Source organism: Physeter macrocephalus, unplaced genomic scaffold, assembly GCF_002837175.3.
Source record: "Physeter macrocephalus isolate SW-GA unplaced genomic scaffold, ASM283717v5 random_1628, whole genome shotgun sequence".
NCBI classification, from domain to species: Eukaryota; Metazoa; Chordata; class Mammalia; order Artiodactyla; family Physeteridae; genus Physeter; species Physeter macrocephalus.
The window spans coordinates 1-25000 of record NW_021146760.1 but is presented as its reverse complement, the minus strand read 5'-3'; the positions used below and the strand labels follow the sequence as shown (position 1 = coordinate 25000).

The window sequence follows — 25000 nt, the reverse complement described above, 5'->3', positions numbered from 1 at the left end:
GGTTGACCAGAATTTCTTTCCAACTAAATGTGTATTTTGCTTGAACAAGTGACCTCAATTCTTCAAAACAAAATAAGGAAACTAAAAGAATCCCAAGAACTTCTGAATCATTATTTTATTGCTTCCATCATTTTGTAAGTCTTAACTATTGATCCTTCACCATGGATCTACCATCCAGGTACTGAATGGTAGAAATAGATCATGACCTGAAAAATGTCAAAAAATTCAAATGCTGCCTCGAAATTGATCTGCTTTAAATGACTTCTGATAAACACACATGCAGAGACTTTTCCAAAAAACCAAACCTCACCCCACAGTACTGCTCTTCGTTGAATATCTGCGGGGGCAGAGGAATCCCATTTTGAGGTTTCTTCTCTCCAGGAACGTTCTCTCTCATCCACCTCCGATTGCCTTCATCTCCGGCAATATCGAACTCCTTAAAATCGATTTTATTAGCTTCCAGAAAGCCCACTACTTCTTGCTGTTTCTTCCTAATCTGGTCAAGAGTAGAGAGATTACTATTAGACAGTTTGTAAAAAACCATTTTATTTATATTTACATAAATTAAGCCCTTCCTTCAACTATACCATACAACACAAATAATATCGCTAAATATTTAAACAAGGAAATCCATAAAATCATAGCTCTTCATTCTATAGGATCAACAGGGTCATCATTTAAATTCTGAAATCTTAACCTCATCAATGTTTAAATCATTGATGTATAATTGATGCAATAAAAATAGCAATGCTCTCATTATAGCTTTTATTTGAAGCCTTCGAAATACTTTTAATTCTCTGCTAAGCTTTAATGACAAAAAATAAGTAAGAATTGTTTACAAAGAAAAAGATGATAGAGAGAAGGAAAAAAATTTACTATGAAACTCAAATACCAAGTATACCCACATTAAAAGGCACTTTATTCACAGTTATGAAAATAGGAACGAGTCACATAGAACAAAAGCAGTTTTAGAAATAATACAGGAAACTGAAAAGCCCACATGGAGATTATTAGAAGAGAAAGAAGGAAAAAAAGCTAGAAAAGCTGGTGGATATTTCTCCCAGAATATTGAAGAGTAATGCAGTAAAATAACCCTGTTCTCCTTTCGCACTCACACCCTGCTCTTCAACTGAGATCAGAGTGCCAGCCACACCTAAGAGAGAACATCCTAGGGCCCTTTTCTCTACCCTTGGTTCAGGTACAAGGACTGTATCTACCAAATGCCATTTCTTTGTGAATGTGGCCATCTTGAAAGCTTAGAACTCCTTCCCCAGAAACAATTACAGTTTTCTCTCTTCAGTCAAAGAATTCACTCCCAAAATGAATGATGCCCTCTTTTATTTTTTTAATAAATTTATCTATTTTTTATTTATTTATTTTTGGTCACGTTGGGTCTTCGTTGCTGTGCATGGGCTTTCTCTAGTTGCAGCGAAGGGGGCTACTCTTCATTGCGGTGCACGGGCTTCTCATTGCAGTGGCTTCTCTTGTTGCGGAGCACGGGCTCCAGGCACACGGGCTCAGTAGTTGTGGCTTGCGGGCTCTTGAGCGCAGGCTCAGTAGTTGTGGCGCATGGGCCTAGTTGCTCCACAGCATGTGAGATCTTCCCGGACCAGGGCTCAAACCCGTGTCCCCTGCATTGGCAGGCGGATTCTTAACCACTCAGGCAGATTTACTTTTAATTAAATATTCAGAAGGCAACATCCTTTATTCTGTCCAAACCCCTGTCTTCCTTCCCCCTCAAATACCCTCCCGGGAGCCTCAGCCTGGCTGAGGTCCACTCCCTCACCAGCGTTATTTCCATCTCTATTAATCATGCCTCATGACTTAACTGAATCACTGTGCTGTACACTTGAAACTAACACAACATTGTAAGTTAACTATACTTCAGTTAAAAAAAAGAACTTTAAAAGAAAATCATGCCTCAGGACCTGAGGTGGGATGGAAAAGGATTTCATTTTGTTGCACAGTTTCTACACAGATGAACATTTCCCAAAGTCTTGACTTACGTTTCTTCTGCTGGAAAGTCAAAGAAAGATGGAGAAAACAGGAGAGGAAGGTCTGTTTATTATCTAACAATAGAACTACCATACGACCCAGCAGTCCCACTACTGGGCATATACCCGGAGAAAACCATAATTCAAAAAGAGTCATGTACCACAATGTTCACTGCAGCACTATTTACAATAGCCAGACATGGAAGCAACCTATCCATTCATCAAAAGATGAATGGATAAAGGAGATTTGGCACATATATACAATGGAATATTACTCAGCCATAAAAGGAAACAAAATTGAGTTATTTGTAGTGAGGTGGATGGACCTAGAGTCTGTCATACAGAGTGAAGTAAGTCAGAAAGAGAAAAACAAATACCATATGCTAAGACATATATATGGAATCTAAAAAAAAAAGAAAAAAGAAAATGGTCATGAAGAATAGGACAGGAATTGGGAGGGAGGGAGACACAAGAGGGAAGAGATATGGGGATATATGTATAGATATAGCTGATTCACTTTATTACACAGCAGAAACTAACACAACATTGTAGAGCAATTATACTCCAATAGATGTAAAAAAAAATGAATCTGTTTATTATGATTCCTCTCAAGACAAGCAATTACGTCTACAGGAAGTTGACTGACTGTTGGCTGCACGGTATTGTGCTACATTTTATTTCTCAGCACCGCCCCCAAATAAAGAAAAGAAAAATAAAATCTGCCCCTCCGGACTCCCCAAACACCAGCAACTTAAACTCAGTCAAGCGCATGGCTCTCCTGGCTGTTTGGAGCACTTGGCTTCTGCCTGGGTCTGGAGAAGGGTCTTAGGATGAGCCCAGAGGAGGGAGAGGGGGAGCAGGGAGCGCACGAGCTCACCTGGCTGGCACGTGGCCTTTGCCCGCACTCTGATGCCCACGTGAGCGGGGCGCACCCCTCAGAACGCCCCCCCCGGTGGTCGTTGTTCAAGGGTCCCTACTAGACGCCGCTCCCACCACAAAGTACAGCCTTTCTCCGTGTGGCCTCCTGAGCTGACTCTAGGGACACAGCATCAGTCCCCAAAGGTCACCCCCCTTTATGGTTTCAAGGGTAGGGGTGTGCACAGCACCCCAGTAGCCCTCACCACAGATACATTCCCCCCTGCACCTCTCACACCCTCTCCCCTCTCCAGGGCACCGTGGCCATTGCTGGCCCCACAGGCTGCACCGTCCTTCTGGGCAGCCCCTCTGGAGGATCCAGGGTCCTCGGGGTGTGTGTCACCTGGAGGCTTTGGGACCTCAGTGGAGGCTGAGAGAGTTCGTTCTCTTATCCTGTTACATTGGGAACTCCCTGGCAGACCAGTGCTTAGGACTCCGTGCTTTCACTTCCTATCCTGTTACATTGACTCACAAGAATGTGCCATTCTCCTAGAGAACAGACTTGTGGTGACCAAGGTGCGGGGGGGCGGTGGGGGGAGGGATGGACTGGGAGTTTGGGATTAGCAGACGCCACCTGTTACATAGAGAATGGATCAACAACAAAGTCCTCCTGTAGAGCACGGGGAACTATATCCAATATCCTGTGATAAACCATAATGGAAAAGAATCTGAAAACTGAATCACTTTGCTGTACAGCAGAAATTAACACAACACTGTAAATCAACTATACCTCAATAAAATAATTTTTAAAAAATAAAATAAGACCATCATTCTCTGTCCTGAAGTCACCGGCCACTGTTGGTGACTGTGCTGCATCAGAGTGATCTTTGGGTCACTCGCTTGGCATGTTCCGTTTATTGTCTTGTACAGTTAGGAACCTTTCCAAACAAGTTCACTGTATTGTAGTAAAAAGCACGCTGCATTTGAGTGAAAGGTGACCTGCACATTTCCATCCTGGCTGGGAAGGTTGCTATCTGAGCACAAGCTCTGCCCGTCCATTGCCTCATCTGCAAAATGGATAGAACGCCGCCTTCATCCTGGGTGCTGGTGAGAATTAAGAAAGCATGGAGGGCATTCCTGGTGGCGCAGTGGTTGAGAACCCGCCTGCCGATGCAGGGGACACGGGTTCGTGCCCCGGTCCGGCTGGTGGTGCAGTGGTTGAGAGTCCACCTGCCGATGCAGGGGACACGGGTTTGTGCCCTGGTCTGGGAATATCCCACATGCCGTGGAGCGGCTGGGCCCGTGAGCCATGGCCGCTGAGCCAGCGTGTCCGGAGCCTGTGCTCCGCAACGGGAGAGGCCACAACAGTGAGAGGCCTGCGTACCGCAAAAAAAAAAAAAAAAAAAAAAAAAAGAAAGCATGGAGAAGCATTTTGCACCACAAGTCGAGAAGCTGTGCAGTCAGGCACCCTGGCATGACTCGTCCTGATTGCCATGTCAGGCAAGAATTCTGATCACCATTCTAAGATAACAAAGCTGAGGTGCCAGCGAATTAAAGAATTTTCCAAGGTTCACATCCAGATCCATCTAATTCAAGAGCCATGTTTTTCCCTCTATATTTAACCTCAATCAAGACTGGAAAAAGGATTGCAAAATCCGGGGGCCACCATTAGGGTCTGTCCTTAAAGATGGTGGTCCAGGGGCTGTGCATCTTGAAAACAGGGAGGGCCGTCCTCTCCCCCTTTGTCCCCCAACCCCTGTGGCGATGGCCTTCAGGAGGAGAGGAGGGTCATCCACGAAGATACAACAACTTTCTCCCCTACTCCCAGGGTCCCTTCACCCAAATCTCTGTGTCAAGGGGTAAAACATGGAACCACGCTTTGGTGTCAACTGTTAAAATAGAGATGTGATACACAGCTGCATGCCTAAACCTCATCAAGAGATTACAATTGGTTTTTTCCTTTTTCATTTATTTCATTCATCCAACGGAAGTCATATGCCCTCTTTGATGAGGTCACAGGCAAGAACCTGTTTTTAAAGTATACAGACTGAAGAAGTAAGTAGCAAAGACCAACTGCCACACACACAGCGTAAGTACTGGCAGCTGCTCTGGGGTCGTCCTGCAAAGAAGCTTCTGGGTGAAATTCCCCAGCCAGGAAAAATCATTAGCACTGACACCTTGGGAAAAATCAGTTCTCATTCTTTAGGATAAGACAGAAATTCTTCCATTTATGTGGCTTGAGACAATTCTTCTGAAAAATCGTCACAGATGCAGATCTTCTAATATTAACTAATAAATATAACTACAAAAATATTGATTAATATTAACTAGCATTAACTAATAACCAATAGTTATAATAATTATAATACTAACTAACCATAGCTGATAATTATAACATTAACTAATAATGATAGGACTTCCCTGGTGGCGCAGTGGTTGAGAGTCTGCCTGTCAATGCAGGGGACACGGGTTCGAGCCCTGGTCCGGGAAGATCCCACATGCGGCCGAGCAACTAGGCCCGTGCGCCACAACTACTGAGCCAGCGCTCTAGAGCCCGCGAGCCACAACTACTGAAGCCCGTGCACCTAGAGCCGGTGCCCTGCAAAAAGAGGAGCCACCGCAATGAGAAGCCCGTGCACCGACACGAAGAGTAGCCCCCGCTCGCCGCAACTAGAGAAAGCCTGTGCGCAGCAACGAAGACCCAACTCAGCCATAAATAAATAAATAAATAAATAAATAATAAAAACTAATAATGATAATATTTATTAAGCACTTGACACCCTGCTGGGCACCCTTTGCTTATTTCCTAAGTCCTCATGACAACGCTATGAGATGAGTACTGTTCTTATCCTCATTTTACAGATAAGGAAATTGAGGCTTAGCAAGGTGCAATAACTTTCCCAAGGTCACATACTCCCAAGTGGCACCAAAACATTTGCTCACGGCAGCAGAATGAACTTGGATTTTCTAAGATCCTGGAATAAACAGTATCCCTCCAGATCCCCCCAGGCTAACTAAATCATGCTCCCAAACTTCAAGAATGTAGGACATCAGATAATCCTAAGAAATCCATCAGTTTGTTCATTGTCTCCAGAAGGATGCATGGGGCCACTCAGACCTGATCTATGGAACATGTAGAAGATTGGCAGGTTACTGGTAAACGTTTCCAGCAATGAGTGTGTCAACAGCATAGTTGAAGCCCACGAAAGCCATTTTCTACTAAAAAAAAATTTTTTTTAATCTAAACAGTCCAAAAACTGTGCTTTTTGTAGATCAACTAAAAGTTTCTGAGGCCATCAACAGCCACAAAAGATTTTGCAGTCTTGCATTTGGAATTGTTCCTCATCGTTTTCTGTTAAAAGATGTTCGAGAGATCACCAAACAGTTGCCCACCAGTTGTTCTCAGAAGGAACGACCAGACTCTTTTCTCGTGTTTTCCTCTCTTCCTCTCTGGAAACCGCGTGAACTTTCAGGGCTGGAGGGGGCGAGGCGGGGGCGGCGCGGGTGGCATTCAGGAGCTGCCATTAGGACAGTTCCCTGGGCCAACCATTTGTCTAGGGTATCATCCCTGGCCGAGGGACCACTGAAACCCAAGCTGCAACCCGAGAAGTTCCAGGAATCAGATATAAAAGGAAACAGCCCCTTTGCTGGTCTTCAACTCTCAGGATTAATAAAACTCTTTTCTCTCCACAGCCTCCTAGATGCTAAAATGCTGGTCAAAATGTCGGTCCCAGATAGACACTGCAGGTTCAAGCCTGACATCAAAGCCTGAATCATTTCCAAGGATAAACGATAAATAATACCTCCCTTACCCCTATTTCTTAAGGCACAGAATGAAAGCTGGACTTAGAGAGATCGATGCGTGGTTCCCAGCCTGGTCCCAAGGAAATCAGACAAAGCAAAGCTTCAGAGGTCGGCTTTTAGTACCTGTTTTTGGTCTGTTTGGATTCCTAGAGCATTTAAATCTTTAGCCTTAGAGATGTTTGTTCTTGTCACTGTGACATCATTATCCTCAAATAATAATATTACACATGCTAACTTTACGCTTTCATTAGGATTACATTGCATACACAAGTAATTACACCCAGGAGTCTTTTAGTAATCTGGCCCATCATACGTTCCAAACATTGTTACACAAAGTGTCATTTATTTGCAATTTTAAATTAGTCTGTCTTGCAGAAGGAATGGCAGAAACATTCCACCAAAAAAAGCCTCCCATTCTATCATATATGAGACACAACACGACACAAACCACATGTTAAAAGTTCTAGTATCGGGGACTTCCCTGGTGGCGCAGTGGTTAGGAGTCTGCCTGCCAGTGCAGGGGACAAGGGTTTGAGCCCTGGTCTGGGAGGATCCCACATGCCGTGGAGCAGCTAAGCCTGTGCGCCACAACTACTGAGCCTGCGCTCTGGAGCCTGTGAGCCACAACTACTGGGCCCACGGGCCACAACTACTGCCTGTGAGCCACAACTACTGAGCCCACGTGCCACAACTACTGAGCCTGCACTCTAGAGCCCACGAGCCACAACTACTGAGCCCGCATGCTGCAACTACTGAAGCCCACGCGCTTAGAGCCCATGCTCCGCAACAAGAGAAGCCTCCGCAACGAGAAGCCCACGCACCGCAACGAAGAGTAGCCCCTGCTCGCCATAGCTAGACCCACGTGCAGGAACGAAGACCCAACGTGGCCATAAATAAATAAATTAATTTTTAAAAAAAAGTTCTAGTATCAAACACACCCCCTTCCTTGAATCCCCTTCCACACCCAGCTGTCCCAGATCACACACACTTCTCCAACACCATTCAAACCAAGGCAGAAAGCAAAGGGCTCACAGGCTTACTTACACACGCCCCAAAAAGACATGTAAAGCCAGCACTGGGCCATACCCCCTCCTTCTACTTCCAAGTCTGAGTTATTCAGAAAATAGGACAGGAAGAAAGCCCCCAAATTCCATCAGACACCTACCGCTATGGACCCAGATGATGTGGCAACAAACACTTTGATAACCATTTTGCGAGTCGCAAAGAGGACTCCCCCCAACACACCCCTGCGCGGGAACGCGGAGTCAGACAAATCCTGACAGTGACACAGACGAGTGCCAGGTGGGGACTGGCGAGGGGCCCAAGGCTGTCTGATCTCCCCCTCTCAGCTCAACCGAAGCCCTGCCTCTCCCACGAGCGGCCCAGGCACCTCGGGCTCTCCCCGCCATTGGCCAGGGAATATTTGGGGATCTGTCAGGAAAACAGTTGATTGGTTGATATAAGCAGCCGCTGGACCCTTTCCCTTATCACTTTGAAAGCCCGACAACAGTCCCTAAAAGGCAAGGCTGCGCTCCGCACCAATCAGAGACCTGCGGGGAGATGCCTCGGGCAGAGCGTAGCAGAGGAGGAGGGAAGAGGACGACGGAGGCGTTCCCCGGAGCTGGAAAAGCCCAAAAACACCAGCTCGGTGCCGGAGTAGGATCTGTTTACAGGGCTTTTGGCAGGCACACAGCACGGGTCAGAACAGCCGTGGAAGCCTTTACCTAAATAAAGAGCGGCTTCCTTACTTTAAATTTTTTCTGGCAGATTAAAAAAAACTCAGTGACCTTCAACTGGAGTCAGCTTTCATTAATCTCCACTTTAGTTCTGTGATGCCTATGTCATGCTTTATTATATTTGGCTTCAGGTAAATTTCACTGAGCAAGAAAACTCAAGGGAGCGCAGTGGGTGAAAATTTACTCAAGAAATTAAGTTTGTCCTTAATACAAATGATAGGCCATCTGGATCAGCAATAACGGTCTGTTACTAAAGAGTGCTTTTAAAGGATGCATGATTTTTATTCTTAAGCCGCTCAGCAATGGCACCTAATGTACAAAGTGTGTATTTTAACCAGAGAAGGGGGCATGCTAATTAAGCAATACTTAATAATTGTCATTATCATTTATGAATACTCACCTTTTACCACATTCAAGTCTACTCTGAGGAATACCTGGAAACTTAATGAAACCTTCAAACACGATTCCTATGGATAGAGTTAAAAAGTAAAAATAAGGATTGTTTTGCATTAAAAAAAAAAATTCAATGAACTGTCATACAATAGATTCCTTTAGGAGTGGCCTGTTCCCAGTTTTCCCCCTTTACCACCTGTTTCTCCTAAAGAACAGAGGCTGACAAGCTGAGGACCGTGTCAGGTTTCACTGACACCCCCACCAGGCAGGGAGGGCTGGCTTACAAGCAAATTGCTTCCACTGTTTTAGAGACGTCGGGGGGAAGAAATGAATGATCGGTTTGTAACAGGCTCTCTCTCTGTCTTATTTGTATAGATAATTTGGATTGTGTTAAACGTGAGAGGCATTAAAAATCTACTAAGAAGCCCAAATGGTAGCCACCCCACTCTCCTGGTGGGTTTCAAAGTCAAGATCAAGGGCGTTAGGGGCAAAGGCGGGAGGGTATATTTAGTCTTCTTAAGATGGCTGAGTCTCTCTCTTATTTTAAGTCCCTGACTGCTCATGACGGTCGTGGCTGTAAGATCCCGGGAGCGGGGAGGGATCTGTTGGGTTTTGACCTCCAGCCCCTTCACCAGAGCCCAGGAGGTCTGGAGGCCTGCTCCCCTTCCCCTCAGGTAGGTGCCCTCCACGAAAGGTCGCCCTGACCCTAGAATATAGCTCCGCTTCATTTAGATCAGGATGAATGGGTGAGATGACCCCGCAACAATTTAACTTAGGGCATGCAAAGTTTACTCCCCAAATTAGGCGAAGATGACTCATGGTTCCCCAAATTAAAGTCACAAGCATTATAAATTGTATTTATTTTTCAACATCTTTATCGGAGTATAATTGCTTTACAACGTTGTGTGAGTTGCTGCTATATAACAAAGTGAATCAGCTCTACGTATACATATATGCCCCATCCCCTCCCTCTTGCGTCTCCCTCCCACCCTCCCTATCCCACCCCTCTAGGTGGTCACAAAGCACCGAGCTGATCTCCCTGTGCTACGCGGCTGCTTCCCACTAGCTATCTATTTTACATTTGGTAGTGTCTATATGTCCATGCCACTCTCTCACTTCATCCCAGTAAATTTTATTTTAAAGCCCACCAAAGATTATAGGCCATTTTTGCTTTTCTTCTTTGCTGTATTTTCCAAAATTTCTACGCTGAGTATATACTATTTTTGTCATGCGAAATATTTTTTCAAACACCTTAGTCTTAAATCCACCACATGAGCATACACTATTTTGCTGCAAATATTATTTAAGAAAGTAATAAGCTCTGTGTATTTCTTAATGCCTTTGTAAGTTAGTGACATAAACTGTAGCTCATGTGCCCTAGAGAATATACATCTGCTGATCATATAGTATAACTGAGGGAGACCCTATGGGGCCTCCCTGGACAGACCCCTCCCCCCATATCCTCTGCCTGCCTCTTGTCTGTAGAAAAGCTATAGTTATCTCAGGCCTCCCCTGAGTCACAAAAGCCTGGCTCAAGAATTAATGATTGAAAGGATGTGAACAAGTGGTGACAAAAGTATCAGTTGGGCCGGGAGAACTGGTAACAATTTAAACAGTAAATCAGCCATGTGGCAGTCACAGAACCTTTAGTTCCTCCCTGAAGGACACAGATAACAGTATTTGATGCACATTCCTGAGCTGTTTTACAGATACTAAAGCCGCCACCAAATGGAAGAAGCTAACTGCGCGATGATGGTGAGCACGTAGCCCCCAGACCGACTGGAGCCTGAGGATTGATGAGGTTAACTCCTGTGACACCATCCTGATGACTGGTTCCCTCACCATCAACCAATCAGATAACTGTGCACAAGCTGATCACCCACCCTACAGCACCCCCCTCCCTCACTTTTCCCTTGAAAACACTTTCCTGAAACCCACCAGGAAGTTCGGGTTTTTTGACCCTCAGTTGCCCACACTCCTTGTTTGGTGCCTGCAATAAACCCTGCACATCCCTTCACACCTGCACACCACAACCCAGTAGATTGTCAGTAGACTGGCTTTACTGCACACAAGGCCAGAGGACCCAATATTGGTAACAACAGGGCAGGCAAAACCTACTTCAGTCTTGACACCCCCTCCAGCTGCCTGCTCTAGGGAGAAACAAATTTCCTACTTGAAATAATAGCTAACAATTTTGAGGTGTTTGCCAAGCCAGACCTGCTCTAAGGGCTTTGTATAAACCACTCCCTTAAACCACACAACAGCCCTAAAACCGGGTTCTATTACTATCCGTCCTCACCGATGAGGACTTAGAATGGGAGATGAGGGAATTCCCTGGCAGTCCAGTGGTTAAGATCCGGCACTTTCACTGCCGAGGGCCCGGGTTCGATCCCTGGTCAGGGAACTAAGATTCCACAAGCTCGAGGTATGGCAAAAAAAAGAATGGGAGATGATAGGAAAGGTAACGGTGTATCCAGGATTTGAACCCAACCCCGTTTATGTCCACACCACACCAGAAAAACTCCCGATTTCCTACCCTCAAATTCCCAGTGCTCCTTTATTTCACTATGAATTACTTTTAGAAGCTTATCCTTTTAATAATGACCATGAAAATGTACAAATCATAAATTTGAAAACTCCAGCTGACAGATCTTTTGTTACAGTGACATCAGTGAGCTTCAAGGTAACTAATAGGAATACAAAACATTCCAAATGAGTCTTAAAAGAAAGCTCAATGAATCTCCGACTTTGAAAATTCAATTCAGAAATAAGTTGTCTAGGGCTTCCCTAGTGGCGCAGTGGTTGAGAATCCGCCTGCCAATGCAGGGGACACAGGTTCGAGCCCTGGTCCAGGAAGGTCCCACATGCCGTGGAGCAACTAAGCCCATGTGCCACAACTACTGAGCCCGCACACTACAACTACTGAAGCCCACGCGCCTACAGCCTGTGCTCTGCAACAAGAGAAGCCATCGCGATGAGAAGGCCGCACACTGCAACGAAGAGTAGCCCCCGCTTGCTGCAACTAGAGAAAGCCCACGCGCAATGAAGACCCGACGCAGCCAAAAATAAATAATAAATAAATTTATTAAAAATAATCTTAATAATAAACAGCCACTTTTGTTACTGTCTTGGGAACACCAGCAGCAATGAACCAGCCATCTTTCCATGAATGACAAGTCTAGGGCAACACTTGTCTAATGTATGTCCACTTGGAGATGGTGCCCAGCTCACCCACAACAAAAACTACTACCCACCTAATATGAATAACTCACCACCCAAGGTTGTAGAAACACATAACGCACCAAAATTAAGAGTGGGCACTCTAACAGGCTATGGAGGAGCAGGTGGTGATGGGACAGGAAAGCCTTGCCTCGCACCAATCCCTAAAAAGCTAGAATTGAATGGGGTCGGCTTGAATCCCACTCCTGGGCATATACCCAGACAAAACTAAAATTGGAAAAGATATATGCACCCCTATGTTCATAGCAGCACTGTTTACAATAGCTAAGACATGGAAGCAACCTAAGTGTCTATCGACAGATGAATGGATAAAGAAGATGTGGTACATATACACAATGGAATATTACTCAGCCATAAAAATGAAATAATGCCATTTGCAGCAACATGGATGGACCTATAGATTACCATACTAAGTGAAGTAAGTCAGAAAGAGAAAGACCAATACCATATGCTATCACTTACATGTGGAATCTAAAATAAGATACAAATCAACATACCTAGGAAACAAAAACAGACTCACAGATATAGAGAACAGCCTTGTGGTTGCCAAGTGGGAGGGGGGTAGGGGAAGGAAGGAATGGGAGTTTGGGATTAGCAGATGCAAACTATTATACATAGAATGGATAAACAACAAGGTCTTACTGTATAGCACAGGGAACTATGTTCAATATCTTTTGATAAGCCATAATGGAAAAGAATATGAAGAGGAATATATATATGTGTGTGTGTATATGTATATATATATATATATATATAACTGAGTCATTTTGCTGTACAGAAGAAATTAACACAACATTGTAACTCAACTATACTTCAATAAAATTTTAAAAAAAAAGAAAAAACAGGGTCTGCTTGGAGATGCCCACTGCCCCCTATTACATAAAAACAAAATGAAAAAACCATAAAGGGAAATGTGATAAATTTGAGCTACACAAATACAAGATACAATATAAACAAACTTAAAAGGTAATTGACAAACTGAAGGAAATATATGCAACATATACCATAGTCCGAGTTTTATAGAATGTCAAAAGTTCTAACAAATCAATTTTTACAAAGATGAACACCAACTGAAAAAGTGGGCAAAAGGCAAATCACAAAATAAGTACAAATGGTTACTGAAAGTACGACAAAAATGCGTATCCTTCCTAGTAATCAAAGTTGTGAAAAAATCAAAGTAAGGTGTCACTTTTTGACAATAACATGGGCATACTTTTTTCTTAATTTTTAAAATTTTATTTATTTATTTATTTATTTTTGGCTGCATTGGGTCTTCATTGCTGCACACGGGCTTTCTCTAGTTGTGGCGAGCGGGGGTTACTCTTTGTTGCAGCGCGTGGGCTTCTCATTGCGGTGGCTTCTCTTGTTGTGGAGCATGGGCTCTAGGTGTGTGGGCTTCAGTAGCTGTGGCACATGGGCTCAGTAGTTGTGGCGCACGGGCTTAGTTGCTCTGCAGCATGTGGGATCTTCCCGGACCAGGGCTTAAACCCGTGTCCCCTGCATTGGCAGGCAGATTCTTTACCACTGCGCCACCAGGGAAGCCCTTACATGGACATACATTTTTAAAAGAAATAAGATTATCCGCAAATATGGATTAAGGATTGGAGACATTTGCCTATAAGGCAAACTTTCGTATACCTTCAGAAAGCTTCAAAGTGGGCCTATCCTTTGATCCTTCAACTTCACATGTAGGAATTTATCCTAAGAAAACACGGGTTCGAGCCCTGGTCTGGGAAGATCCTACATGCCGCGGAGCAACTAGGCCCGTGAGCCGCAATTGCTGAGCCTGGCCTATCCTTTGATCCTTCAACTTCACATGTAGGAATTTATCCTAAGAAAACACGGGTTCGAGCCCTGGTCTGGGAAGATCCTACATGCCGCGGAGCAACTAGGCCCGTGAGCCGCAATTGCTGAGCCTGCGCATCTGGAGCCTGTGCTCCGCAACGAGAGGCCGCGACAGTGAGAGGCCCGCGCACCGCGATGAAGAGTGGCCCCCGCTTGCCACAACTAGAGAAAGCCCTCGCACAGAAACGAAGACCCAACACAGCCCCAAAATAAATAAATAAATAAATAAATAATTTTTTTAAATCACCTATAATTTTTATAGGTGATTTTTACTTTTTCTTGGTACTTTCCTGCACATGGTAACTTCTCTACACCAAACATGCATTGCTTTGTGATCAGATTTTCTTCCACCAAGAAATCCATCTTTATAAAGGTTAACAGAAGCGCTCTGCTCTTACTCCACGTCCCTCCCAGGCTGGGAACCGGACATGTGCATCGGACTCAGATTCAAAACACCCGGTGCGCCGGCGAGAGCGACCGGGCGCGGGAAGGAACCGCGGGGTCAGCTCGCTCGGCCCGGGCGCGGCCAGGGCGCAGGCGGGATCCGGGCGCCGAGGAGGGGCGGCTGGAGCCTTGTTTGCGAAAGTCTATGCAGCCAGCTGAGTTCACCCTCACGGAAGAGTCAGGTGAGGCAGGCCTCACAACGACCCTGGACGGCTTGCCCGGGTCAGAAACTCGGTCCCGGGTGCGCGTGCGCACAGGCTTCCTGGCCCCGCCTCTGGTTCCTCTTCTCCTGGCCGGCCAATCCCAGAAAGCCCCGCGCGCCGGTTTCCAAGGCGACGCGTCAGAGCCAGGAGGCCGCGGGGCTGGCGCTGCACCTGCAGCCGCGCGGAGCAGGTAACAGATCCACTGCCGCCGCGCCCCGCAGCCGGGGGTCTCCGCCCGGCCCCAGCCGAGCCTCCTGCTAAACTTTCCGAGCCTTTCCGTGTCGCCCGGTCCCGCAGTCCTGGCCCCTGCCCAGCTCGGGCCTCCCTGCTTGGCTCTGGAGTTGGTAACGTAGGCGGGCCGTCAAGCCGCTTCCTCTTGCAAAGCGCGGCCTGGTAAAGAGCAGCCCTCGGCGTCCTTCTTCCCGGTTCAGACACTGTGACTGCGCCCACGCAACACACTCACAAGCCCACGCTGGCCCGGGGACCCGCGGACCCGCCCTCACGCGGACTGGCCGCTGGAGGCATTCGGGCAGGGGGCGGCCCCGAGCTGGCCCGGGTATGGCCCGAGGGCGAGGCCCGACCCCAGTCACCTTACCCCGCCTTCCAGCCCCGCCACGCTGGGGCCGATTTCACCCCTTAACCAACTGGCAGGCTTTCGCCGACATTTTTCTTTTATATCTGAATCTGATACCTTAAATGTTGCAACTGCCTGCTTGCTTTTGCTTTGTTTTTTCCTTCTGGTTTTTTTTTTTTTTTTTTGCGGTAGGCGGGCCTCTCAATGTTGTGGCCTCTCCCGTTGCGGAGCACAGGCTCCGGACGCGCAGGCTCAGCGGCCATGGCTCACGGGCCCAGCCGCTCCGCAGCATGTGGGATCTTCCCGGACTGGGGCACGAACCCGCGTCCCCTGCATCGGCAGGCGGACTCTCAACCACTGCGCCACCAGGGAAGCCCTGTTTTTTCCTTCTAACCTTAGCGCTGACATTTCCCTAATCCCCATCCCTGGGAAATCTGAATCCTTTGCAGTGTCTTCTGTGTTTTTGTCCCTCACCCGCTCAACTCAGCCTTGGAGCCCTCTGTCCACAATTTCCCGGTGGTGCTTTAACATTTCCTTGCCACACGTGTGCCAGCGGGTAAGTTTTCAGGCCAGTTTTTCACTGCCACACATGACCTTGAACTTTGTTTTTTTAATCTACCCTCACTTCCTAGGTGAATTCATCCAGTCTCATAGGCTCAAAACCCATCTAAATGCGAGTGAACCCCACATGTGTATCTCCAGTCCTGACCCTCCTCTGCGCTTCAGATGCATGTCTGCCTGCCCATAGCTCTGCTTAGATATCTAAGGCATCTCCAGCACAGCACGTCCAGAACATTCCCGCAAACCTGCTCCTCCCGTGCTTTTACCCACCCCAGTTACTGGAAGCCATTCTCCCAAGTTGTGTGGGCATTAGTGTCCTCCTTGACTCCTGTTTTTCTCCCTCCCCACATTCAGTCTGTCAACACATCCTTCAGAACGTATCCAACGCCCACTGTCAGCACCCTGGTCCAGGCCGGGATTATTTCAGTAGCCTCCTAATTGGTCTCCCTGCCTTGAGTATAGACAGCCTTATGCTGTTTTCTTTTTCTGTGTTATTTCATGTGAGTACGTTGTTTTTTTTTTTTTTTTTTGAAGGATATGAATTTTATAGTTTCCATAGATAAAAATACAACATTTTTAGTATGCATTTTTGCGACTTTTAAACAAAGTAGACGAAGCTACGTAAGCACCTTACGATTAAGCTAAAAATTGAAAGATGCCCTTTAGCTTTCTGAGGTATATGACAGTGTCTCTGGATAGAACCATGGCAAGAACTTTAAAACTGACTTTACGGAAGAATGAAAGAATTCTTCCAAGTAAGAAAAGAAGTCACGTAGGAATTTACGCTCTGTCTGTTCTGTATTCTTTCTTTTTTGGTTTTTTAGAGAAGCACCAAAAGAGGCAAATTGAAATGAAGACAAGTGAGCATTCCTACGCTGATCACTTTGATAGTAAGTACCTGGGCGCTGATACTCCAGTCAGGCACAGAGTGAGGCAGTGATTGATATGACAGGTCCCTGCCCTCAGAGAGCTAATGGCCCCAGACACCTGTCCTCTTTGCCAGTTGCAAACCCCCAGCCTCCGTTGTCTCTTTTTCCGTCTAGCGAAACCCTGACAGACCAAAGTATAACAGTAAGGCAGCTGCAACTTGCAGAGGGTCTATAGGATGTTCCGCTCTCCAGCCTCCCCTTGTCCTGTCACTTCATAGAGGCTCTTAAAGCCACCTGAGGGGAATCTCCCCCGTCTTCAGCTGCCACAACTGCAACCCCACTGTGCTTTGGATCTCACCCCCTCCCACTTTGCTGTCACTCTCGCTGTCCATCCTCTCACCTGTGTCATCACCTCTTCCGTCTTGACTGGCGCTTTCCCTCGGCTTTTAAACATGCTCAAGACCTCCCGTCACAAAAGAAGCAGAAACAAACTCCCTTGACCTCAGTTCCCTTTCATTTTCCGGTTTTTGCTCAATTTCTCATCCCCCTTGACAGGCACACTTTGCTAAAGAATTGCCGTATTCAGTGTATCCATTCCCTGCCTCTCATTCCTCGAGCCGCTCCAGTCTGCCCTCCACTCTCAGCTCTGCACTAATACCACTAACCAGACGTTCCCGGCCACGCCTTGTTCAGTCTCTCAGCAGCACGTAAGTCTGACGCTGCTACTCCCCTCCCACTCGCGAAGCAATGTCTTCCCTGGGCTTCTGCACCCTCAGCCACGCCCAGCCTTCTGACCCTCCAGCTCCCATAGGTCCAGCTACTGGGCAGCAGTGCCTCTTAATACCTCTCAGACCCCTGCAGCTCAACACGCACGAGACCTGGCAGTCTCCCAGCACCCCACCCACTGGGACCCCTTCCACCGGAAACCAGGATTCCTCCTTGACCTTTTCCCTCACCCCAGCATCCAGTGGGTCACCAAGCCCTGGTAACATTGTCCCCCGTGCATCTTTCACATCATCACGGGCACCGTGGTCCAAGCTCCCGCCTTCCTCCGTCCCGCCTCCTGCATCCCTGCTCTCTGACTCTTCCCTCTTCTGTTCTCCGGCCCTGCAGCCAGAGTCACCTCTTCGGAAGGCAGCGCAGACCATCCCTTCCCCAGCCTCTCTCTCTTTTGCTTACTGCTAGCTGGCTGTTCCTCCTGGATGAAAGATCCAGACCATAAACATGCCTTCCAGTGACCCTGCAGCTGTTCACCCCACTGACCTCTGGGGCCCCATCTGGAACCGCTGGCCCTTGTCACGGGGCCCAGCCACAGGGGCCTCCTCTACCCGCCAGCCCTGGCACTGCCTTGTCTCTCTGCGCTGTTCTTCCTTCCCACCCTCCATTCCTCTTTGCCCAGTCAATTCCCACTGACCCTGCATATCTCAACTTAGAACGCCCCGCTCTAGGGAAACTCCCAGGTCACTGTCTAGATCAGGCTTCTTTGCCATATATCCTCACAGAGTTGTAGCTCTTTCCTTTAAAACACTTAGAACAGTCACTGTTGTGATTATTTTATTACCGACGTATTAGCTCCACGAAAACAGACACGTTTCTGTGTTCATTATTCTCCACACCTCACACAGCTCCTGGCACGTGGTTAAGCACTCACATGTGTGTTGAAAGAATGAATGAAATGGACCTTCGAACGTGTAACATCAAATGTGGGATATTTTCGTAGAATTTTATTAAAATAGAGGGCTTCCCTGGTGGCGCAGTGGTTGCGCGTCCGCCTGCCGATGCAGGGGAACCGGGTTCGCGCCCCGGTCCGGGAGGATCCCACATGCCGCGGAGCGGCTGGGCCCGTGAGCCATGGCCGCTGGGCCTGCGCGTCCGGAGCCTGTGCTCCGCAACGGGAGAGGCCACAACAGAGGTAGGCCCGCGTACCGCAAAAATAAATAAATAAATAAAATAAAATAAAATAAAATAGACAGAGTGAAAATTCTAGTAAAAAAGAATCAGGTCAACACTGTAAATTAAAAAGAAATGTGGCAGTGGCCAGGAGGGGGAGCTAAAAGTTTACGCGTCTGTGAATGTAGCCCTAGAGCGTGGACTCTTCCTGTAGCCCATGCAGTAGCTGCATTTGCCGCCACCTGGTGGGAGTAGAGAGGCACAGCTTCTAACCCTGAAGGCGCTGCCTTGGGAAACTGAGTCTGGTGATGAATTTGAGCTCTTTGTCAAAACTCAATTAAATATATAAAATTGTTAAATAACCAAAACCTACATAACTGTCTATAACCATTCAAACCTCAAGTGGCACGATTCCATGTTATCCAATAAAGCCTGAGATTTCTGATGGATATACAGGTATATTTAATTGATGGACTTTCATGCCAGACTAAACATTAAACGTCATTGAAAACAGCAAATTTCGTACATTAAACTATTGAGGCCAGGCAGCTAGCTAGTACTGGCAGAGCTGGAACTCTAACTCAGACGTCTCGCCACACAAGCCTTTTTCCTGCTGTAGCATACTTCCTCTCTTCTTAATTCCACTGTCCATTCTTTTTTTTTTTTCGGCTGCGTTGGGTCTTCGTTGCTGCGCGTGGGTTTTCCCTAGTTGTGGAGAGCAGGGCCTACTCTTCGCTGCGGTGTGTGGGCTTCTCATTGCGGTGGCTTCTCTTGTTGTGGAGCACAGGCTCTAGGCACGTGGGCTTCAGTACTTGTTGCTCATGGGCTTCGGTAGTTGTGGCGCACGGGCTCAGTAGTAGTGGCGCACGGGCTTAGCTGCTCCGTGGCATGTGGGATCTTCCCAGACCAGGGATCGAACCCGTGTCCCCTGCAATGGCAGGCAGATTCTTAGCCACTGCACCACCAGGGAAGTCCCCCACGGTTCATTCTTAAACTTCCTTTCTTCAATATTAGAGCAACCACATTTCTGAAGCCAAAAATTGGGACACATCATCTTAAAAGTGGACACAGTGTTAGAAATCGTGTTCTTAAAGCCTTGAGGTATGTGATCATCTTGCCTATTTTTATAACTATTTTTATAAGCTAAGGGAAGAGCTTTTCTGGTCATTTAACATTCTGCTGAACTTTAAGTCAAAGAGTTCAGGCGTTTTGTTCTGCAGGAAGACCCTCAACCTGGGTCTGGTCGGTGTCTCCCCCTGACCTGACTCAGGCCTGATCCTGGCAGGGAGACCACAGGAATGACCCTGTGCTCTTCTCAGTTTCCGGGAGGCACGTGAGGTCCACCTGTCCCGCTGGTGGTGCAGGCCTTGCTGACCTGGTGATGGTCAAGGTGTCTGCCAGGTTTCTCCACGAAGCTACCCTCTTTCCCTTTGTATTTGATTAGTATTATGCCAGATCCTCTTCCTTATCAGACTTATGTTCACTGGCCTTTAGCATCCACTGACAAGTCCTGCCTGTTTCAACTACCTCTCTGATAGCCATCAAACAGTAGTTGTCCCTTTCAGCCATTCCTTGTACATTTATTAGCTGTCATTCTACCATAAGGAAGAGCTTTCTCTTCCTTTCTCTATTTATTTATTCATTTGTATTAGTATGGACTCATGGATTCCTATCTTATTTAATAGGTTGTCATCTTATTTCATCCTTATTTATTTTGATGCTCAAATTGTCCTAGATTTGATCAGTGAAAACTTCAAGTTGGCTTCTGTGTCCTTTTTCACATACCAGCCTTATCTTGTACTCTGCCTGCCCCAAGCCTGGAATCATCCGTTTCTCTGAGGAACCCTGATTCCCTTAGTAGAGAATATGGTATTTAGTGGAGAATGATGCTCAGTGTGTGCATTGTTACCGGGGTGTCATTGCTTCTAGGCCTCAGCCGAGTTAGGAAAATTACCCCCGCACACGCGCACACGCACGCACGCCTGCACATATATGCACATAGATTGGTAACTAGCTATCCTCGTGTATATATATTAGGAGGTCAAGTTGGAATTATTTAGTAATTCATTGTTATGTGGGGATGAGGGAGAAAGGTAGAGGTATGGATGACTTTTGCTGGTTCAGTGGGTAGATGTTGACATGAACAGGGAGAGGGCTATAGGAGGAAGATGAAGAAGATGATAAGTGCAGTTTTGTGGCTGTTGAGTAGATAAGTTTGAAGTTCCAGCTGAACACATGGGTGTAATACTAACAGGTGAGAAATAAAATGCAGATATGAATTTGCATATGCCATCAGTATACAGTTTGAAATCACCAAAACGACATCATTGTACATTGTTTTATATGTTATATTATATATTATATATTATATATAAATATTTATATATTATATGTATTATATTATATATACTATATATAATAATATATATAGTATATATATAAGTATTATATATATATAAAATATATATATATTAGCCCAATATTCCCTGTTCATCCCCCTTTCTATGTAAGTAAAACCCTTTCAGGCAGAAATAAACTTGTCTTCTATGATTCTAAATATATTTATTTATTTCCTCACTTATCTTGTTTGCTCTGTGTAATTCATTTCCTGATCTTGCCGCTACCTGTCACCTTGTGTCACCATCGCCCCACATTTCTCCGCCCCACCCAGCCCTCTCAGCCTCCGGGCATGCCTCCGCCGATGCCCCTGCGCAAGGGCCAGCCTTCTTGCGTTTTAAAATCCCCATCCTGAGCGCTTGATGAGAGAGTTTGCTCGTTTCTCCAGCTAGTTTTTCCAAACAATCCCACCAGCTCCCCAGAGTTGGTGATCTCTTTCCTAGGTGTAGTCCAGACAAGGTACAGCAAGGCGGTTTTTAGAGCGTTATTTCCCCAAAGCACGTGAAGTCATCCTCTTCACTGACTTCTTGAAGTTTATAATAGTATGTTTTTTTTTGTGTGTGTGTGGTATGCGGGCCTCCCTCTGTTGTGGCCTCTCCCGTTGCGGAGCACAGGCTCCGGACGCGCAGGCTCGGAAGCCATGGCTCACGGGCCCAGCCGCTCCGCGGCATGTGGGATCCTCCCGGACCGGGGCGCGAACCCGGTTCCCCTGCCTCGGCAGGCGGACGCGCAACCACTGCGCCACCAGGGAAGCCCCTTATAATAGTATGTTTCATTTACATTTTAATAGCCTGCTTTTAGTCTCATTTTGATTTATGATGTTTTTCATGATAACTTCTATTAGTCTCCTGTTGCTGCTCTAACAAATACCAAAAACTCCGGCTTAAAACAACACAGATTTATTCTCTTATAGTTCTGGAGGTCAGAAGTCTGAAGTGAGTCTCATAAGGCTAAAAATTAAGATATCAGCAGGGTTGGTCCGTTCCAGGGACTCCAGGGGAGAATCCATTCCCTTGCCTCTTAACAGCTTCTAGAAAAGCCAGTATTTGGCCTGTGACCCCCTTCCTCCATCCTCAAAGCCAGCAGGAAGACATCTGTCTCTGACTCTTCCTCCCTCATCACACTGCTGTCTTCTGACTGACTCCCCCTGTGTACCTCTTATAAAGGTTTTTGTAATTTTATCAGGCCCACATGGATAAACCAGGATAATTCAGGATAATCTCCCCACCTCAATCAATATCCTTAAAGTGGTCACCCGCAAAGTTCCTTTTGCTCTATGCAGTTATCACATTCTGTTCACAGGTCCTGGGGATTCACAGTTTCTAGGGATTAAGATGTGGACATCCTTCGGGGCAGGGGGCAGTATTCAGCCTAACACAGTACCAAATATGTCTTAAATCTTAAAACTGGGATTTTAACTCCTTTCTTTATGGCAGGTGATGAGCAACATGTAGACAATGATTAGGAACATGACTTGGAGATCTTTGCATATCCACACATACAGAGATATATTTCAGTCTTTTATTTTTTAAACAACTATGCAGTATCAGCATTACTATTAATCATGGGTACAATAACAGTGTTTCATCCAATTTTTTAATTTTTGCCATTCTGATAGGTGAAACTGGAATCTAATTCTTTTAATTGGCATTTCATTAATTAAGAGCAAGTTTGAAAAACATTTTATATATATTTTTGGTTGTCTATTTTGCTGTAATGTGCTTGTTCTGTAATGTGTTCATACACTTTGCCCATTTTACTTATGGAGTATCATAAGAGTTCTTTGTAAGTTAAGGAATTAGCTCTTTGTCATATGTGTTGAAAATAGTTTTCTCAGTTTCTGAAGTGCCTTTTAACTTTATGATTTTTTTTGTATTTGAGAAGTTTTAAATTTTTATATATGCATCCAAAATAGGAGCACTTAAATACATAACAGAAATAAAGGGAGAAATTGACAGCAACACAATAATAATAGGGGACTTTAACACTCCACTTACACTGATGGACAGATCATCCAGACAGAAAATCAATAAGGAAATTCTGGCTTTAAATGACATATTAGAATACATATATATATAGATATAGATATATATTTTGGGGGGGGGTGCTTTTTCCATCCAAAAGCAGCAGAATACACATTCTTTTCACGTGCACATGGGACATTCTTCAGGACAGATTAAATACTAGGCTACAAAACAAGTCTCAGTAAATTTAAGAATATCGAAGGGGCTTCCCTGGTGGCGCAGTGGTTGCGCGTCCGCCTGCCGATGCAGGGGAACCGGGTCCGCGCCCCGCTGAGCCTGCGCGTCCGGAGCGCTCCGCAACGGGAGAGGCCACAACAGAGGGAGGCCCGCATACCACAAAAAAAAAAAAAAAAAAAAAAGAATATTGAAATATATCAAGCATCTTTTCTGACTGCAGTGCTATGAGACTAGAAATCAACTGCAAGGAAAGAAAAAAGACGGCAAAAAAACAAACACATGGAGGCTAAATAATATGCTACTAAACAACCAATGGATCACTGAAGAAATCAAATCAGATATTAAAAAAATACCTGGAGACAAATGAAAGCAAGAACACAAGGATCCAAAATCCATGGGATGCAGCAAAAGCAGTTCTAAGAGGGAAGCTTATAGTAGTACAAGCTTACCTCGGGAAACAAGAAAATCTCATATAAGCAACCTAACCTTACATCTAAAGGAACTAGAGAAAGAAGAACAAACAAGACCCAAAGTTAGTAGAAGGAAAGAAATCATTAAGATCAGAGCAGAAATAAATAGAGACTAAAAAAACAATAGAAAAGATCAATGAAACTAAGAGCTGCTTCTCTGAAAAGATACACAGAATTGATAAAACTTTAGCCAGACTCATTAAAAAAAAAAAAAAAGAGGGCCCGAATCAATAAAATCAGAAATGAAAAAGAAGTTACAACCGACACCACAGAAAAACAAAGGATCATAAAAGATTACTACGACTTGGGACTTCCCTGGTGGTCCAGTGGTTAAGACTTTGCCTTCCAATGCAGGGGGTGCGGGTTTGATCCCTAGTCGGGGAGCTCAGATCCCACATGCCTCGCCGCCAAAAAACCAAAGCATAAAACAAAAGCGATATTGTAACAAATTCAATAAAGACTTAAAAAAAATGGTCCACATCAAAAAAATCTTTAAAAAAAAAAAAGATTACCACAACCAACTATATCCCAATAAAATGTACAACCTAGAAGAAATGGACAAATTCCTAGAGGGCTTCCCTGGTGGCGCAGTGGCTGAGAGTCCGCCTGCCAGTACGGGGGACATGGGTTCGAGCCCTGGTCTGCGAGGATCCCACATGCCGTGGAGAGACTGGGCCCGTACGCTGCAGCTGCTGAGCCTGTGCTCTGGAGCCCGCGAGCCACAGCTGCTGAGCCCGTGTGCCGCAACTACTGGGGCCTGCACACCTGGAGCCCATGCTCTGCAACGGGAGAGGCCACTGCAGTGGGAGGCCAGCGCACCACAGCAAAGAGTGGCCCCCTGATCGCCATGGCTGGAGAGGGCCCGCGTGCAGCAACGAAGACCCAACGCAGCCAAAAATAAATAAAATAATAAATAAATTTATTTTTTTTTAATTCCTAGATATGTACAGTTTCCCAAGACTGAACCAGGAAGAAACAGAAAATATGAACAGACCAATTACAATTTCATTAAAAATGAAATTGAATCAGAAATAATAATTTTTTTTTTAACTTTCAACAAACTAAAGTCCAGGACCAGATGGCTTCACAGGTGAATTCTACCAAACATTAGAGAAGAGTTAACACCTATCCTTCTCAAACTATTCCAAAAAACTGCAGAGGAAGGAATGTTTCTGAACTCATTTTACAAGGCCAGCATCACCCTGATACCAAAACCAGACAAATATACCACCAAAAAAAAAAAAAATTATAGTCCAGTATCACTGATGAACATAGATGCAAATATGCTCAACAAAATATTAGCAAACCAAATCCAACAATACATTAAAAGGGTCATACACCATTATCAAGCAGGATTCATCCCAGGGATGCAAGGATGATTCAATATCTGCAAATCAATCAATCATTGTGATACACCACATTAACAAATTGAAGAATAAATACCATATGACCATCTCAGTAGATGCAGAAAAAGCTTTTGACAAAAGCTAACATCCATTTATGATCACAAAAAAAAAACCCTCC

At 45.6% G+C, this 25000-nt stretch overlaps 1 protein-coding gene and 1 long non-coding RNA gene across 4 annotated transcripts; one reads left to right on the top strand and one right to left on the bottom strand.

Moving 5' to 3' along the window:
* Positions 1–234: 234 nt before the first annotated feature.
* Positions 235–8030, bottom strand: LOC129391946 (SH3 domain-binding glutamic acid-rich protein-like). The gene is made up of 2 exons (XM_055083559.1): positions 7819–8030; positions 235–496 (listed from the first exon to the last, which is right to left on the bottom strand). Exons 1-2 carry the CDS (start codon positions 7861–7863, stop codon positions 254–256), a joined length of 288 nt encoding a protein of 95 aa, XP_054939534.1. The 5' UTR covers positions 7864–8030; the 3' UTR covers positions 235–253.
* Positions 8031–14547: 6517 nt separating this feature from the next.
* On the top strand, positions 14548–24921 carry LOC129391945 (uncharacterized). Of its 3 annotated transcripts, none has more exons than XR_008616863.1 (3): positions 14548–14704; positions 16474–16539; positions 24417–24921. It is a non-coding gene; the product is annotated as an uncharacterized lncRNA (long non-coding RNA). The 3 variants fall into 3 exon arrangements; XR_008616862.1 differs by lacking the exon at positions 24417–24921 and adding an exon at positions 19423–19509; XR_008616861.1 differs by lacking the exon at positions 24417–24921 and adding an exon at positions 17074–17216.
* The last annotated feature ends 79 nt before the right edge of the window (positions 24922–25000 follow it).